Source organism: Gymnoscopelus microlampas (genome assembly GCF_963454915.1).
Source record: "Gymnoscopelus microlampas genome assembly, chromosome: 7".
In the NCBI taxonomy this organism is placed as follows: Eukaryota; Metazoa; Chordata; class Actinopteri; order Myctophiformes; family Myctophidae; genus Gymnoscopelus; species Gymnoscopelus microlampas.
The window spans coordinates 51275395-51293137 of record NC_139944.1 but is presented as its reverse complement, the minus strand read 5'-3'; the positions used below and the strand labels follow the sequence as shown (position 1 = coordinate 51293137).

At 41.9% G+C, this 17743-nt stretch overlaps 1 protein-coding gene across 1 annotated transcript; it reads right to left on the bottom strand.

Annotated features, from left to right (window-relative positions):
- Window positions 1-315: 315 nt before the first annotated feature.
- LOC311048626 (putative chitinase 10) lies at window positions 316-16551 on the bottom strand (the record flags this gene model as incomplete). The annotated part of the gene is made up of 23 exons (XM_084061890.1): window positions 316-406; window positions 1013-1064; window positions 2685-2882; window positions 3497-3638; window positions 3748-3867; window positions 4140-4322; window positions 4804-4930; window positions 5063-5187; window positions 5943-6093; window positions 6208-6264; window positions 7286-7453; window positions 7590-7619; window positions 10641-10836; window positions 11535-11673; window positions 11775-11894; window positions 12201-12386; window positions 13029-13155; window positions 13264-13388; window positions 14230-14380; window positions 15090-15146; window positions 15280-15481; window positions 15593-15622; window positions 16527-16551. The coding sequence occupies 23 exons, from the start codon at window positions 16549-16551 to the stop codon at window positions 316-318; spliced, it is 2802 nt and encodes a 933-aa protein (XP_083918016.1).
- Window positions 16552-17743: the final 1192 nt, after the last annotated feature.

Genomic DNA, 17743 nt, shown 5'->3' with positions numbered 1-17743 from the left:
ATGTCATTGTGGTATAATTCTTTACATTTTTGGACCATAGGGGAGAGTGGCAGGGGAGATATCAGGAACTGGAGGGGGCAGAGGCTGTGACCTGACATATAGAGTATCTTTTTTTCAATACTGTATACACTGTAGAGTGATTTTGAAAAAAAAACAACATAATACAATAGTTATTTATTATGTATCATTATTTAAAAACATTTATTGTACCACTGGTTCAAGAAGGCCAAAACGGGAAGTGGCCTTTAGTTATAGCACCACCATGAGGCACGTTTTGAAAAAGGTGGCCTGCGGAGACAATAATGTGAAAATGATCTATTGGGTGGGATCAGTTGCCACATGCTTCTCAGTCACTTTCACAACCAGTTCGTGTTCTCCATCAGGGTCCCAGCAGATCACCTTACACCTGAAGGGGGTGCCATGTCATTATTACGATTACACATTAATCCAACGTTCCCTACCCTAACCCTAAGCTAATCATTGGAATAATGGGTTGTTGGAATTGATGAGCAGACTTTCCTTGTTAATCAGAGTTGTCGGAGTCATACTGGGTCAACAGGAGCACACACACGCATGCAGTAGAACTGGCAGGGTGACTGTTACCGGATACATCATCATTTCCCCATCCAATAGTACCACCGAGCCGTGTATATATAGGTCACAGTAGCACTGTTCCTGACTTCCACGGTGCAACCCAAAATAATGTGCATAGTCGACAAAGCAAACACTGGTTTCTATATAAAAGATCTCGTTGATCTTGAACTTGAGAAACACCCCCAATGTATTGATATCAATGTTTTGGGGTTTTTTTTCCACGCAAATGTTTAGCTGTCACAGCATTGCATCATGGGTAATGTGTCTCTTTAATTGGCTGTCAGGTGGAAACGTTCTGTGAGCTGATTAGAAGATCAGCTTGCACTCAGCAGGGGTGGAAGAAGTACTCACATGTTTTACTTTAAGTAAAAGTATCGACAGAGGTGAAAATGTGAATTCCACAACCGGGATGGTTTACCAGGCTATAGCCTCTGATGTGAATGTGAAGAGAACAGTCTTGTTATGCTCGTCTTTGACATGAATTAATACACAGTGGGCAATGTTTAGGGAATGCTACCGTGTCTTCTGTATTAGACAGTTTGTTTTTACTTAAGCAAAAGTATCAATACCACAATGTAAAAATACTCTGTTGCAAGTAAAAGTTATCCTAACCCTATTAAAAATGTACTTAATGAGTACTTATAATCTGGTGGAGATAATGATGAAAGAATATTTTGTTTGCTATAAATGTAGTTTTGAATTTTGATTAATGTTTTTTGATAAATCTGCAAAATCACAGACCTTTATCTGATCTTTTGTCTGTAAAATGTGACACCAATAGCCTCATTAACTTTAGTTCAGCTAAAGGGTGTAAGACACTGCACTTTGGTACATCATATCTAAATTATGTATTGTGTACAATGTAATGTCTGCCTGACAGCTATTCATGCTGTATGCATGTGTACAGGAGAATATGGAAAATGATGACGACGATGATGATCATGATGATAATTCAGCCGTTCCTTATCTGTGATAAGGAACCTCTGTAATGTTCTACTGTAATAAACAACTTATTTGTTTGGTTCTTTAATCGAAGTTGTACACAACACAGGTTCAGGAGTGGAGACCACCCTCTGCTTATCACGGCCACTCCCCATTCTCAATCGCTTCCCCATCTACCACACCTACCTCCCACTCCCCATTCACATTCATCCGTATCCACTACAGCTGCCTCCACTCACCACAGCCAATCCGTGTTGCAATCACCAGAGTATAAATACACCTGCGACCTCACAAAAGCCTTGACCGTTCTGCTTCACGACAGAGCAAACATGGGTTGTCATGAGTACTGCTCTTGAAGGTCGGCTCTTTCTGCCATTCATTGTGTTCAAGTCCGTCACCCTCCACACCAACCTCCTCCCCTCCCCGAGTACAGCGACGATAGCTGTCAGCTCACTAGACTTCACCCGAGTCTCGCCCTACCCTGGGTTCCTCATCCCGTTCCTCATTCATCTCATTACGTTTCAATAAATTGTTAAACTTTAAAAAAAAGTAGAGGTGTGGTCTCTTAGTGAACACTATGGAGGCATAACAGAGACTGGATGAGAGAAAGGCAGATAAGAAGGAAAAAAACACACCCAGTGTGAAGTGGGCGGTGTGTGGTCATCACACCATGACTCACTTAAAAAAAAAGATAAATTACTTTTTTTAAAGTCCATACTGCTATTCATATCATATTCAATCACAGTCCTGAATTTGCAAAGTCAGCCAATCACATTACAGCTAGTGGTGATGACACTAGCTGTAATGTGATTGGCTGACTTTGCAAAAGTATAGATTTGCATTGACTGTGGAAGGGTTAGGGGTGTAGAATGCGTTGTAGACTATTGGCCAATCACTGTGCAGGATTGGTCAGTGTCCAAAACTCACTTATAGGGGGCGGTTACACCGCCCCAAAAAACAAACGTACAGTCCCAGTAGCTTTGAATGACATCATTTATTTGTATTTCCTTCAGTGATCGCTAGACAGATGTTGTTATTGGAGCAACGTTCTCATATGGGTTCCATAGCAGCGTGGTATTATTTACACCCAGCTCCAATACACCTGAAGAACAACAAAAATCAAAGTGACCTCATTCAAGCCCAGTTACAGCACGAGCAGCTGGCCTGGAACACGGTGCCGGCGGGGCATTGCTGCACAATGGTGTTTCCAGAGTCGCACTGGTAGTACTCGGTCTTGGCGGCGGGGTCTGGGTAGAGTCCGTCGGCCCTGCCGGTGCAGAATGGAGAGCCTGGGGGTGGTGGGATGGGGGTGACCGGGGGCAGAGGAACGGCACGAGGTGTGCAGGCTGCAGGAGAGATAAGAGGATGTGTGTTAAAAGCAGTGTTTGATTTTGACTGCAAACTTTGATTTTTGAATAAAATACCATTTCGTTTTTGTCATATTTTAGTCATCTGAAACGTTTTAGTTTTTGTCTAGTTTTAGTCGACTAAATATCATAAGATTATAGTCGACTAAATCTACAGTTGATTTAGTCGACTAAAATGTGTTTTGGCGGTGCCTTGATGGCGTCGTAATGGCTGATTTTACACTTGGTTGCAAATAGCCGATCTACAAGCTCGCAACGTGTTGCAGCGCGACGTGTTGTGAGCCTATAGATCTGCTATTTTCAGAGCGCAGCACCCGAGCGCAACCAAACATAAATGACTTGTCTTTTAGTTCTACTGGATCTCTTCTGCACCAGTCCCTCCTTAACATTTGAGTCTAGTTTTTATTTGTTGACGAAATTGTCAATACATTTAGTCTTAGTTTTAGTCATCATAGCTTAGTTTTTTATTTAGTTTTGATCTAGTTTTTGGTAGTAGTCAACGACAAATTTTCATCATAGTTTTAGTTGACAAAATCAACACTGGTCAAAGAACTTTGATGGAGTGTGTGCGAGCGAGAGAGACTGCATGTTACCAGTTCCGGCTCCATGCAGGCCAGTCTTGAGGGCCCCGATCAGTGGGTATTTTCCCTGGCCACAGAAGGTGCCGCTGAAGTCATCCATGTCCAGAGTCCAGACGAAAGCTCCACCAAAACCACTCTGCTTCAGCCAGTCTACCTGTATATCCGGGCCGAGTGGTTAAAATACAGTACATGGAAAAAGTACCTCAGGAAACGGTGGACATTGCCTTCAAATCTGAACGATACATTAAATACAAATGTTGCACCTTGACTTGGAAGCTCTTGACATTGTCGTATCCAAGCCAGACGCTGTCCTTGTAGGCATAGGGCACATCCTGGGGGGCATTCCACACCTCAGTGCCTCCTTGCTTCAGGAAGGTGCAGATCTGAATGAAGGTAGAGATTTAGATTCAAGCTGTTATACAGTAAATTAATTAAATAAAACAAAACATTAAGGGAATGAAGCGTTCACTTAATTACACACACACACACACACACACACACACACACACACACACACACACACACACACACACACACACACACACACACACACACACACACACACACACACACAATTCCAGTTTGTGACACCATGGCTGCATATCTTAGCGCCCTCTGATTGCATAATACACCAGACAGACCACAGCATCGATACCTCATAATAGGCCATGAATCCAGCCATACGGGTGAAAGGTGCTTCAGCTGCAGGTCCACCGCTTGGAGCGCCGCAAGAATTGTCGGAAGAAGTCAGTTTGAAGCTGTGGCCGTAGGTGGCGAAACCAACCAGCAGCTTCTCAGCCGGGGCGCCCTTGCTCTTCCAGTAGTTCATAGTCCAATCCTATAAGGACAAGGAAACATATACTGGCAGTGGCATGCACAGACATTTTGAGCAGGGGCAGGTGCTCAAGTAAATTATACTTTTTTTTGTTTACTTGGTCTGCTCTTTTTTCCCTCTACGCCTATACCTCTTTGCCAACGATCTACAAGCCCACAACGCCTCGCAGCGCAAGGCGTTGTGGGCTTGTAGATCTGCTATTTTTCGCTAAAGTTCTCCTCAGAAAAGGGATGCTAGGTTTCGAGTGGTTGTGGTAAAAAGAAAAATCATATCACATAAAGATTTGGCGGACCCCCTATAGTAACTCTGAGGACCCCCTAGGGGTCCCGGACCCCCTGTTGAAGACCCCTGCTAGCACCGCCTAGAGTCTATCTGTGCACGTCCCTGTATACTGGCATCAAGAACCACTCTTTACAGTAGCCTACAGATATTCATCCATAAAATAAAGCTATGTACAAATGTAGAGAGGAACCTCATCACTCACCACGTTGAATTGTTGCTGCCAGAACTTCTTGTCAGATGGGCCCTTGTACAGGGGGCTGTTCTCTCCCGTCTCAGCAGAGAAGCCGCCGTGGTAGTCATAGGTCATCACATGGAAGTAGTCCAGGACACTGGGAAAAGGGAGTCAAGGTTTTACTGGTTTATTTCTATTCTGTTTGTATGTTTTTACGTTAATCCTAAACTTAATGATGTAGTTGGTGCATTATGACAGTGTGTTTGTGAGTTATTATATCTGTACTGACGCTCCGAGCTGGGGAACCTCGTATCCGGGGTCAATGATCCCCTGTCCGGCACCGACAGCGGCGGTGAGCATCAGGCGAGGGCGGTTGGTCTTCTGGCTTTCAGCCTCAAAGGCAGCCACCGCCTCCTGTAGAGAGAGAGACAGGGGGTGGTGATGGAGAAAGATGAGGGTGTCAGTATTAGCTACTAAAGACATCTTTGACTTCTACTTCTATTTAATGTGATTCTTGAACCTTTTAATGGATATCTATTAAGCAATATATTCTTGTATCACATATTTTTCATTCTTGTCGTACTTTTTTTTATTTACAATGATAACAGCAAGAAAGCACATTTCCTGCAGGATGATGAATATCTGAATCTAAATGTCAGTACAGTAGAGCTGCATTTATTAAAAGGATAGTTCACCCAAAAATATATATTTTTTCTATCGATTCGTCACCCCATGGAGACTTGAATTCATGGATATGTTTTTGTTTTGGTCGTATTCCTAAGCCAATGATTTGATGACCAGCGGACCGGTAGGAGACACAAAGGAGACTATTTGTGTCTCCTATCGGAACTGCTGCCGGTCATCAAATTATTGGCTTAGGAATGCGACAAAAACTAAAGATGAATTCAAGTCTCCATGGGGTGAGTAATCGATAGTAAAAAAAGTCATTTTGGGGGTGAACTATACCTTTAAACCAAGACACAGTCCCACATACTGCGTATCCCATACATACATTCATATAATGTTTAATTTAAGCTTAAGGCAAATGATTCAAATACTGTACATACAGAATACACACAGAGAATAAACGCTGGGCATGGACATAAATAATGACATGAAGAACCGTACATTAAATGTTATCGTAGGCTTCAACGTGATAGAAGGCTCACCTGAGCAAAGACGGTGAAGGCCTGCTTGCTAGGTCCGGTTGGGTACTCCCAGTCGATGTCCAGACCATCAAACTCGTATCCACGCAGGAACCTGATCACGCTGGTGATGAAGATCTGACGGTTAGCGGCAGAGGACGTCATGGCAACGAACCTGGAGAGAGAGGGAGACACACACACACACACACACGCACGCGTCATACGAGTGCTTTCACCCGTTCCTGAGGATCCTTCGGAGGAGTTATTGATCCTCATGTTTAATACTCACTTAGCGGTGCCAAAGTTCCATCCACCAAGGGACAGGATGGTCTTCAGGTTGCTGTTCCTGTAATGAATGAATTAATTGGCATGTTATTTTCACTAGGAAATAACATACGGAACAATACGGAAATTAGATGCTCTCAAAATACCATTTCATTTTGTCTTAAAAAATGCACCATGCATTGATGTACGATCATGATTTGTGTGTTGCAATTGAAATGAAGCCTGGATAAGCCGAGGTTCCAACCGGGGGGGCTTGTGATTTACAGTTGGACACTCTAATTCCTGAGCAAATCCCCAAAATGTAATTTGAGTGAAAGAAGTCCATGGTTATTGGTCAAACATGAAGTCTGTTAAAAGTTTTGTGCAGATCAGAGCTAAAACAAAATCCCTGGAGGAGTAGGGTTTTAAGTGGCGCAGAGATCATGGGTGCATATAGAATATACTGCTCTATGGAATATACTGTGAAGTTGTTTACATAAAGTTAGTTGGCAGCTACTGAAAAAAATGCTGTTGGTGTATATAATATACCAAGATTATATGCACGTGCATACAGTACGCTGATGTTTTTTTGCTCTTTATTGCACTCTCTCTCATTCTTTAAAAAAAAAAAAAAATCTTCGGTTTTATCATTATTATTGTTGTTGTTATTATCTATGCTTCTGTATTGTCTAAAGAAGCCAAACAAAAATAAGTTTTACTCTTGTAAAACCTGTAGCAACAATAAAGCAACATTTTGAACCTTGAACCTTGGGTCATAGTGGCAAATGTGTTCCTAATGAGGAGTGGCATATGTGTTGTTAAAATGTGGCATGAATTTTGCCTGTTCAAAGTTTGCTTTTTCAATTGATTGCTATAGCGCCTCCCTTTGGCCAGTAGGACTAAGATTTGTGTCTTGGCCGTTTTGCACAACCCTTCTGCAGCAAGCATTCTGTCAAGTTTTGTAGAAAGGTGTGTGTGTGTGTGTGTGTGTGTGTGTGTGTGTGTGTGTGTGTGTGTGTGTGTGTGTGTGTGTGTGTGTGTGTGTGTGTGTGTGTGTGTGTGTGTGTGTGTGTGTGTGTGTGTGTGTAAGAGTGTCTGCTCACTGGTTCTTAAGAGCCTGGACCTGTCCATAGAGCTTCAAATCGTCCCAGTCAAAGGTGGTGATCTTGTTGTCCTTCATTGAGGCGAAGGCATAGACGATGTGGTCACAGAGACATGGGTCAACATCACTGACCAAGTACTTCCCAGCACCGGGACGGTACTGTCCCCAGCTGGTGAAATAACAGGAGAGGATGTAGGAGGATCCTATACAAGATATGAGAGACATAGTTAGAGCTTGTTGTTGTTTTTTTATTTTGCCGTTTGATACTATAGATAGATAGTATCACATCAAGTGGACAGTCTTACCTAGCTGCACATGCAGCAGGAGAGCCAGTCCTGTAGACAGAGATACACAGAGAGAGAGGGGGGGGTGGGTTTGTTCAGTAAGGAAAATCACTTAAACATAAAGCTGCAATCTATATGTTTCCTATCTACGATTTGAACCTTAGACCAAATTCATGTAGCCTACTGCTCTATCAACACTTAACCAGTAGGTATGCTACCTGACACAAAGTCACAACGGTCGATTGCAGCTTTAAGGCTATTTTATATGATATAAAAACATTTTAGTTTAATTTAGCCTCTATGCATCATGTGAATAATAATGTTAAACAATTTATTTGAACACAAGAATATATTCCATTTGAAAGTTAGCCTACTGTTGATTTCCTCTATATAAAAACAAAGGGAACATTTGGTTTATAACAAAACATTTGTCAGCTTACCAACGCAGATGAGAAGCTTGCCCATGGTGCCTCAGTACAGCTAACAAGGCCAGAAACCTCTTATATACCTTCCATTCCTCTCCATATCTGTAAAACATGTTTGAACTGGCTTCATTATTCTGCCAAATCAGCAGCCACCTCATTCATTTGTTTGGTCAGGAGTTACACTTTCTGTTTTCCTATTTGATAATTGTGCTGATAACTTTCAAGTGTCATTCAGTAATGATATGATTAACAGACATTCTAAATGACGGAAAATAGTTAGACGGAAATGGGGAATTCATCATGTTACAGGGACTTTTTATTCTATGACCTATAAGAGTTATAGGCCAAAAAATAAAGTGGGCTATTATAGCACCACCATGAGGGCATTATGTTTTTTCCCCCTGCATAGGACATTAGACTGAACCTCTCTACTAAGTTAAAGTGGTACTATGTAACTTTTTTTTTATGAATACAATGTTTTTTTGTCCAATCTGTGTGGTAGAGTACTGTATGTTAATATAATATAACTTATAGAAATGGGTGGTCATATTTTGTCTCCCTGCTCTTCTATTGAGACCTTTAGATCGTGTCAAAGGTCATGTCTCACCAGGACACATGGATCTGACATGAATTTATCCCCATAGCAAGCAGGCAGGCTCTATTAGCTCAATGGTAAACATTTGGGTAGGTTGCAGTCAGCGGAACATGAGAAATCTTCAGGGGGAGGGGTTAGCATTAATATCTCAGATGGTTCCGCTTTTTGCATTTGTGGACCCCTGTGCTTTTGGAGGTGCGCTTAGAGGCCCCTTAACATACAATGTGGGAGTTGATTTAATCTGGGGTTCAAGATAAATGGCATTTTATTTTCTTATTTTTAAATAGGCCACACCCAGTGCAGGCCTACAGTAAATATTTAGGCCTATTCATTATTAACACACTTGCATAATGATATATTATAGTGTTGTCCTTAGTTATTTGTACAGTACAAAATAATGGTCCATTTACCTTGCTGCTGTAAATTCAATTAATCATAAATCCCAGCCACTGCATGTCATCCAGATGTTCATATCTTGTGGATAAAATAAAATGAAAAGCTATATGCCTCCCTAGCTATGTCACCATCCCAGGTAAACCAAAGTCTTTTGCACACCTTACTTACGTGTGCGTTTGTAGAGCAAACGTATAGATACAATAGAATAGAATAACCTGCACACCATATTCACTTGCTCAATAGAGACAACTTTTATTAAGGCAATGTTTCATTGATGGACCTTGGCCAGGCATCAATGTTGCCATCACGAAATGATTTCTTGTGTTTGACGAGAGTGTGACACACATGATAGGACTCAGGCTGCAGTGGTCACATTAACTTTACGAACCAGCTTCATGAAAACAGACATTTTACGTGTGGTTGTAACAGATGGGACAAATACATTTTCCATCAACATGACAAAAAGTAATTATCTATACCACACGGACAGGGGTGAACGCATACTGTATTATACTTATCTCCGCCTGACTGCCTAGCGGAGATAATGATGATGAAAAAAATCTATTTTTAGAGTAGATTGTCTAAGATGGTCTCTTACTGTAATTTTTTATTAATTTCTTTACAAGTATTTCATAAATCAACTTCTTATTCTTATAATGTATCCTGTAACACCTTTATAGCTTCAGAAGCTTTAGTTTAGAAGACAAAGGGTGTAAGACACTGCGCTTACCGGTGCATCATTTATAAATGTATCACGCATGACATCACATCCTACCTATAAATTCTAGGATGCCGTCAGATCGCACCAGTTCGACGGCTTCCATAGTGGGTTTTGGTCATTGGAGAGGTGATGCACGTCACCTCTTTCTGAAGTGGGTACTTTCAAAGCCTGCCGTGGATTTAGGAGAGCACAAAACTCTCTCTCACACTGTGAGGTGCCTGTAAGGTGGCACTGCAAAGTGAACGACGCGTCACGCTAGACGTTCGGGCCGCGTAGCGGCCCGAACTTCTAGTTGCATACAATGCAAAGTCCCCCGCAGCCCGTCTTGATGGCTGTCTGTCCATACTGTATGATGGATTGGATCTTTTGAGAATTCATTAACACTCAGGTGGAGACAATAACAACTGGATGTGAGGAAAGCAGATAAGAAAAATAACTTACAGTTGCTTTGAATTACATTGTTTATTTTTTTGCATCAATGATCGCTGGACAGATTTGTTATGGAGCAGTTCTCACTAATGGGCCATAGAAGCATGGTTTTCAACAGACTATTTACACCCAGCTCCAATGCACTTAAAGCTAAAGGAACAGTTCACCCCAAAATGATTTTTTTTCTATTGCTTAGTCACCACATGGAGTCTTTAATTCATGGAATTATTTTAGTTTTTGTCGCATTCCTAAGCCAATAATTTGATGACCTGCACCGGTTCCGGTATAGGTGACACAAAGAGTCTCCTTTGTGTCTCCTATCGGAAACAACTGCCTACCTGGTCATCAAATTATTGGCTTAGGAATGTGAAAAAAAAACATGAATTAAAGTCTCTATGGGGTGACTAATCGATAGAAAAATGTTTTCTTTTTTTGGTGAACTATCTCTTTAAAGAACAACCAAGTCAAAGTGGAACCATGACCTCGTTCAAGGCCAGTTGCAGCACTTGCAGCTGATATCAAACACGAGACCAGAGGGGCACTGCATCACGGTGGCCTTTCCTCCATTACAGTTGAGGTAGCTGCTCTTGCTCTTGGGGTCCGGCAAGATGGACCCGTCACCGGCGACGGCACACGGTCCAGATCCCGGGGGTGGCGGGGCCTGGGTGACCGGGGGCAGAGGATGTGTGCGAGGTGTGCAGCCTGTGGGAGAGTTAGGAGGAGGTGTGTCAAAAGATGATGTACTCTGATGTAGTCTGTGTGTAAATATTAACGCATGCGTGTGTGGTTTTATATCAGTGGTTCTCAAACTTTTCAGGCCACAACCCCCAAAAATAATCATATTTGAACTGGGGACCCCCGCCGCCCCCCACCCTGATAAGCACTTAGAATTCTAGGAGTTGAGGAATTACATTTAGTTTGACTCGGTTCCACAGATAAATTGTGAAAATAGCAGATCTACAAGCTTAACACGAGGCCTTGTGAGCTTGTAGATCAGCTATTTTAAAAATGTTTGCCTCTTTCTAATATTATTTGACAATTTGGCCAATGTCTGACCAGTTTTTATAGTATAGGTTGTTAATTACTTTTGATGCAGTAATGGTCTTTTTTATTTATTTTATTAGGTATTAAACGTCCTTAAATTATCACTTTACTGTTATCTGGGAACCCCCCCCCCAAAATCATGTGGGGACCCCCCTGGGGATCCCGACCCAGAGGTTGAGAACCACTATTTTGTGTGTGTGTGTGTGTGTGTGTGTGTGTGTGTGTGTGTGTGTGTGTGTGTGTGTGTGTGTGTGTGTGTGTGTGTGTGTGTGTGTGTGTGTGTGTGCGTGCGTGCGTGCGTGCGTGCGTGCGTGCGTGCGTGCGTGCGTGTGTGTGCACATGAGACTGCATGTTACCAGATCCGGCTCCCAGGCCATTCTTCAGGACACTGATCAGTGGGTATTTCCCCTGGCCACAGAAGGTGCCACTGAAGTCGTCCATGGCCAAAGTCCAGACAAAAGCTCCACCAAAACCATTCTTCTTAATCCAATCAGTCTGTAAGACGGTCCGAGAGGTTTAACAAAATATAAAGTACCACAGTAAACAGCAGAAAACAGCTACGAATCTGAACAATATATCAAATCCTAATTTTGCACCTTGGCCTGGAAGCTCTTGATGTTGTCGTATCCGATCCAGACCGTGCCGTTGTAGGCATAAGGCACCTGCTGCGGGGCATTCCACACCTCAGTGCCTCCTTGCTTCAGGAAGTCACAGATCTGAATGAAGGTAGAGATTTATTTTAAAGGTCCATTTTTGTGTGGCATCGACGTTCTTCTAAAATATTTGGAGTGTTATCGACACTGAGTCGGATTACAGACGATACTGTCTGTCATACTGTCTGTCTAGTTCCGAACACCTGTGTGTCAAGTGAGCGCCTACTGGTTGAGAGCGGTAATGAAGTAGTTTAAATGTAACGACAACCAAGTGAAGGAATAGCAGGCTGTTGTAGGCTGTGCGCATGTCTACATTAATCGATGTATTAATTTGTGGGAAAATCTCCACAACGCCGCAACCCTACGTACCTCAAAGTAGGCCAAGAATCCAATCATACGGGTGTAGGGTCCAGCAGGTGCAGGTCCACGCTCTGGCCCACCGACGGCCGTGTCGGAAGGATTAGCGAGAAGGAAGGTGTGGCCATAGGTGCCGAAACCAACCAGCAGCTTCTCAGCTGGGGCACCCATTTTCTTCCAGTAGTTCATAGTCCAGTTCTATGGACAAAGGAAACATATACTGGTGTTAACAGCCATTCTTTACAGTACGGACAGTGGTGGAGAGTAACTAAGTACTGTACATGTAATCAAGTACTGTACTTCAGAACAATTTTGAGATATCTTTACTTTACAGGAGTATTTCCAATTTTCAGTACTTTTACTTCTACTCCACTACATCTCAGAGGCAAATATTGTACTTTTTACTCCACTACAATTATATGAAAACTTTAGTTACTAGTTACTTTGTAGATTTGGATTATTACAAAACACACTAGCCACTTCAGACCTATATATATTTCAGCCATTTGAAAATAGCAGATCTACAAGCTCACGATGCGACGCATCGTGAGCTTGTAGATCGGCTATTTTCAAAATATTGTGTTTACATTTTGAACTTGTGAAATGGGACATTCTGCACATCGTACTTTTACTTTTAGTACTTTAGGAGTGTATTTTGATGCTGATAGGTTTGTATTTTTACTCAAGTACATTTTGAATATAGGACGTAACAACATCTTCATTGCAGTATTGATACTTTTACTTAAGTAAAACATGTGAGTACACAGTATTTCTTCCATCACTGGTCAGTCACGGACAGTATCACAATGTAGAAATGAAGAGAGGAACCTCATCACTCACCACGTTGAATTGCTGCTGCCAGAACTTGGTGTCGGCTGGGCCCTGGTACAGGGGGCTGTTCTCTCCAAGAGCGTTGGAGAAGGAGCCGTGGTAGTCGTAGGTCATCACATTGAAATAGTCCAGGGTACTGCATGGTGAAAGGAGTCATGCAGGCTTTTGCTAGGTTTGTTTAAACAAGTGTGTTGTAAGCTTAGTGTTAAATGTGTGTTTGTGTGTGTGTGTTATCTATACTGACGCTCCGAGCTGCGGAACCTCGTATCCAGGATCAATGTTTCCCTGTCCAGCAGACACGGCAGCGGTGAGCAACAGACGAGGACGTCCGGTCTTCTTACCTTCAGCCTCGAAGGCAGCCACCGCCTCCTGCAGAGAGACATGATGGAGGTGGTGATGGAGAAAGATGAGGGTATAGCACTATTTTCCCCAAGGATGGCTTTATCTTGTTTATCTAACTTCTACTTATCTGTAACTAGCACGGCACCGGCGTAGTATGTCGAGTTACAAAGTTACGAAGCCTAGTAATAAGCTTAGCTTAGCCAATAATAATCCTCCTTCGCATTTGTCACACCAAACCCAACACGAACGAACATCTTGCGAAACCCAGCACAACGTCTCACGAAGCCACTGACCTACTGTATGCCTATGACAGACCTAGAGAAGCCCTGCCTGTCACAGACATTAATACAATCCTCAGGCCTGTTTTTTTCTTTTTTTTCTCTGGATCCGTAAGGCCCTCCCAATTGCCGTTTAGCACGTTCCATCACAGGGTTCATTTGAAGCTCATGAGGTAAATTCTGGGACCATTTGGTCAATCGCTCGCCGAGTCATGCACCGAACAGGGATTCTGTATGCAGACATGTCTTCTGGGGCAAAGATTTGGTAGCTTATAGTATGATGATGTATTGTTGCAACTTGTGAGGGATATCTATGTAGCAAGAAAGCACTTTCCTGCAGGATGAATACATTTCTATCTGAATCTGAATGTCAGTACAGCAGAGCTGCATTTATTACATTTATTGCATTTAGTACATGATAATGTACTATATATCCCTGAGAGAATAATTAAATATTGAATGTTAATATACACCATAAGCTTAAAGGCAAAGGATTCAAAGACATACAGACTACACACACACAGATCATTTAGGCTGGGCAGGGACACATAATGAAGTTATTGTAGGATTTAACATGATAGAAGGCTGACCTGAGCAAAGGTGGTGAAGAGCTGCTTGGTAGGTCCCACAGGGTACTCCCAGTCGATGTCCAGACCATCAAACTCGTATCCACGCAGGAACTTGATCACGCTGTCGATGAAGGTCTGCCGGTTAGCGGGACTGGACACCATAGCTGTAAACCTGGAGAGAGAGAGAGAGAGAGAGAGAGAGAGAGAGAGAGAGAGAGAGAGAGAGAGAGAGAGAGAGAGAGAGGGAGAGAGAGAGGGAGTCATACAAGTCTAGTGCTCTTTCCCGTTCCTGAGGTACTGTACCTGTCGCTGGAGTGGTGTTGATTTTGACAGCAAATTTAGATATAGATTTAGTTTTAGTCATAGTCTTTTGAATAAAATTCCATTTAGTTTTAGTCATATCTATTTTAGTCATCTGAAATGTTTTTGTTTTTGTCTAGTTTTAGTCGACTAAATATCATAACATTATAGTCGACTAAATCTACAGGTGTTTTAGTCTTCTAAAACGTATTTTGATGGATCCTTGATGGCGTCGTAATGGCTGATTTTACACTTGGTTGCATCCTGAAAATAGCCGATATACAAGCTCACAACGCGTCGCGCTGCGACGCGTTGTGAGCTTGTAGTTCTGCTATTTTCAGAGCGCAACACCCGAGCGCAACCAAACATAAAATGACTTGTCTCACTAACATGTTAGTCTAGTTTTTATTTGTTGACGAAATTGTCAATATATTTAGTCTTAGTTTTAGTCATCATGGTTTAGTTTTTATTTAGTTTTCATCAGTGAAAAAAGGTAGCGACGAACATTTTTCGTCATAGTTTTAGTCGACGAAATCAACACTGCGCTGGAGTTATCAATCCAAGTTTTGTTCTATACTCACCTTGCGGTGCCAAAGTTCCATCCACCAATGGACAGGATGGTCTTCAGGTCACTGTTCCTGAAGAGCAAAAAAAATAGATTTCTCAGGCCTGTGTGTATGTGTGTGTGTGTGTGTGTGTGTGTGTGTGTGTGTGTGTGTGTGTGTGTGTGTGTGTGTGTGTGTGTGTGTGTGTGTGTGTGCGTCTGCTCACTGGTTCTTAAGAGCCTGGACCTGTCCATAGAGCTTCAAATCGTCCCAGTCGAAGGTGGTGATCTTGTTGTCCTTCATGGAAGCGAAGGCATAGATGATGATGTCACAGAGACACGGGTCAAGGTCTTTGACCAGGTACTTGGCCGGGCCGGGACGGTACTGTCCCCAGCTGGTGAAATAACAGGAGAGGATGTAGGAGGATCCTGAAAAGAAGGTACGAGAGACACAATAGTTTGGCCTTGTTGTTGTTGTTGTTGTCATGTATTCTGTCGTTTCTCGTTTGTGAGTATCGTAACTAGTGAACAAAGTCTTACCTAGCTGCGCGTGCAGCAGGAGAGCCAATCCTGTAGAAAGAGGGAGAGAGAGAGAGAGAGAGAGAGAGAGAGAGAGAGAGAGAGAGAGAGAGAGACGGGGTTGATTTGTTCAGTAAGAGCACAGACTTAAAGCTGCAAGCCGGAAGTTTTTTTTCGTACCGGGATTTGAACCTCAAACCCATTAAGACCGGGAACGCGTCAGTGTCATTTTAGATTTTAGCTATAGCCATTATTTTATATACTTTGGCTATTAAAAAATAGCAGATATACAAGCCCATACCCGCGCTATGAGCTTGTAGATCTTTTTTTTATCGTGAAAATGTATGCAAATCTTTGAACATTTGTAACTCAAATCTTTGCTTCTGGGGGGGTCTTATTTTGTATATATTGTTTTAAAATATTATATTATATTTATTATTATTATGAATATTATATTATTAATTATTATTACATATATTATATTTAAACGTGCACCTTCTCTACCAAGACAGAATCCTTGCATTGCTTGACTATAGGGGAGATACTGTGGTTATGAGCTTCATGCTTCCTAATAGCCAGTAGTTATACCGTATACCGGACACCAAGGTCTACATTTGTCAGTGGAAGAGTAGCCAGACCACCTCCAACCACTGCAGATGGACTAGTTATACTGTATTAACATGCTCTACCATACAGACTGTTTAAAATAATGTTTTATTCAATTGGACTGCAGCTTTAAGGCTAATTTATAGGATAAATTCAAAATAATATATTGTATTATTAAGTACAAGTTAGTCTAGCTTTATGCATCATATGTAGGCCTATAATAATATTAGACAATTTATTTGAAAACAAGAACACATTTCCATTTCAAAGTTAATCTAACATTACAGTTAATTTCCTCAACTAAAAACAAATGGGGGAATTTGTTCTCGATAACAATTTGTCAGCTTACCAACGCAGATGAGAAGCTTGCCCATGTTGCCTCTGTACAACTCTGAAGGCCGGACAGCTGTTATATACGGCCTATTTCTGTCCATATCTGTAAACTATGTTTGATTATTCTGATAAAACAGCAGTCACCTCATTTTGCTTGGTCAGGACTTTGCTTGGTCAGGAGTTGCACTTTGTATTTTGCACTGGCTGTGTTAATTGCTGATAACTGATAACTTTCAAGTGTCATTCAATAATGATGTAATTTGCTGACAAAAATAAGTAAAAAAAACATATAGGCGCAAGAAACAATAAAAATCGGCTTCATATTTCTATAGTGGTGTAAAAAATGACATGGTCGTTAGGCCTAAACCAGCAATAAGCTAGATACATGTCTAGGCATCTAGCTATTGTAGTTGCTGATTTACGAGGTCCTTAGTAATCGCCAACATCTTCAGGTGAGGTGGTATAAGAACGCATGTCCAGTCGTGGCAGTTACATCATACAAGGGTTTATTGTGGAAGAGTTCACACTTCTTCTCCCCTGTCTGTTCACGGCCTGCTACAGAACAAACACACTAGGGGGCAGCACTAGGACAGGACAGGATAGAATCTCAGATGTGCTGTACACTGAAACATCTGTTCTACCCACCCTCCCCCCTATCAAATCACACCTATGATATCAAAATCACAACTTTTGGATTGAAAAGATCAAAACTTCAGTTCACGATCAAGATCAAGGTCAACAAGGTCGTGAAAATATTATTTACCCTACATGGTGTGACCACAGGCCTGGATGTGGTCAGTGGTCACACCATCTGCACCCCCTAGATTCCTAACCAGTATACTACCAGGGAAGGAATTGTACTAAATTGGTGATGACGTCGTGGAGTTCATGACCTTACGTGAAGCATCTGCACGTGAAGCATCTGCACGTAAGACATTACAGTCATTTAGCAGACGCTTTTATCCAAAGCGACAATAAGTGCATTCAACATAGGTAGGGAACGAAACTACTAATCACCAGAAGTCTTAAGTGCATTTCCTGCAAAAACAAGCAACCAAGAGTATACCTAGCGCTAAGGTAAAAGTGCTATATATCAGCTACCTACTTTCTTAAACAGATGAGACAAGATAGCAAAATCAAATGAGCACGAGCTAATACAAAAAGTGTATCGACTAAACAAGATCCAATAAAACAGTACAACAATAAAACAAGAGTTTGTACAACTAGTTAATA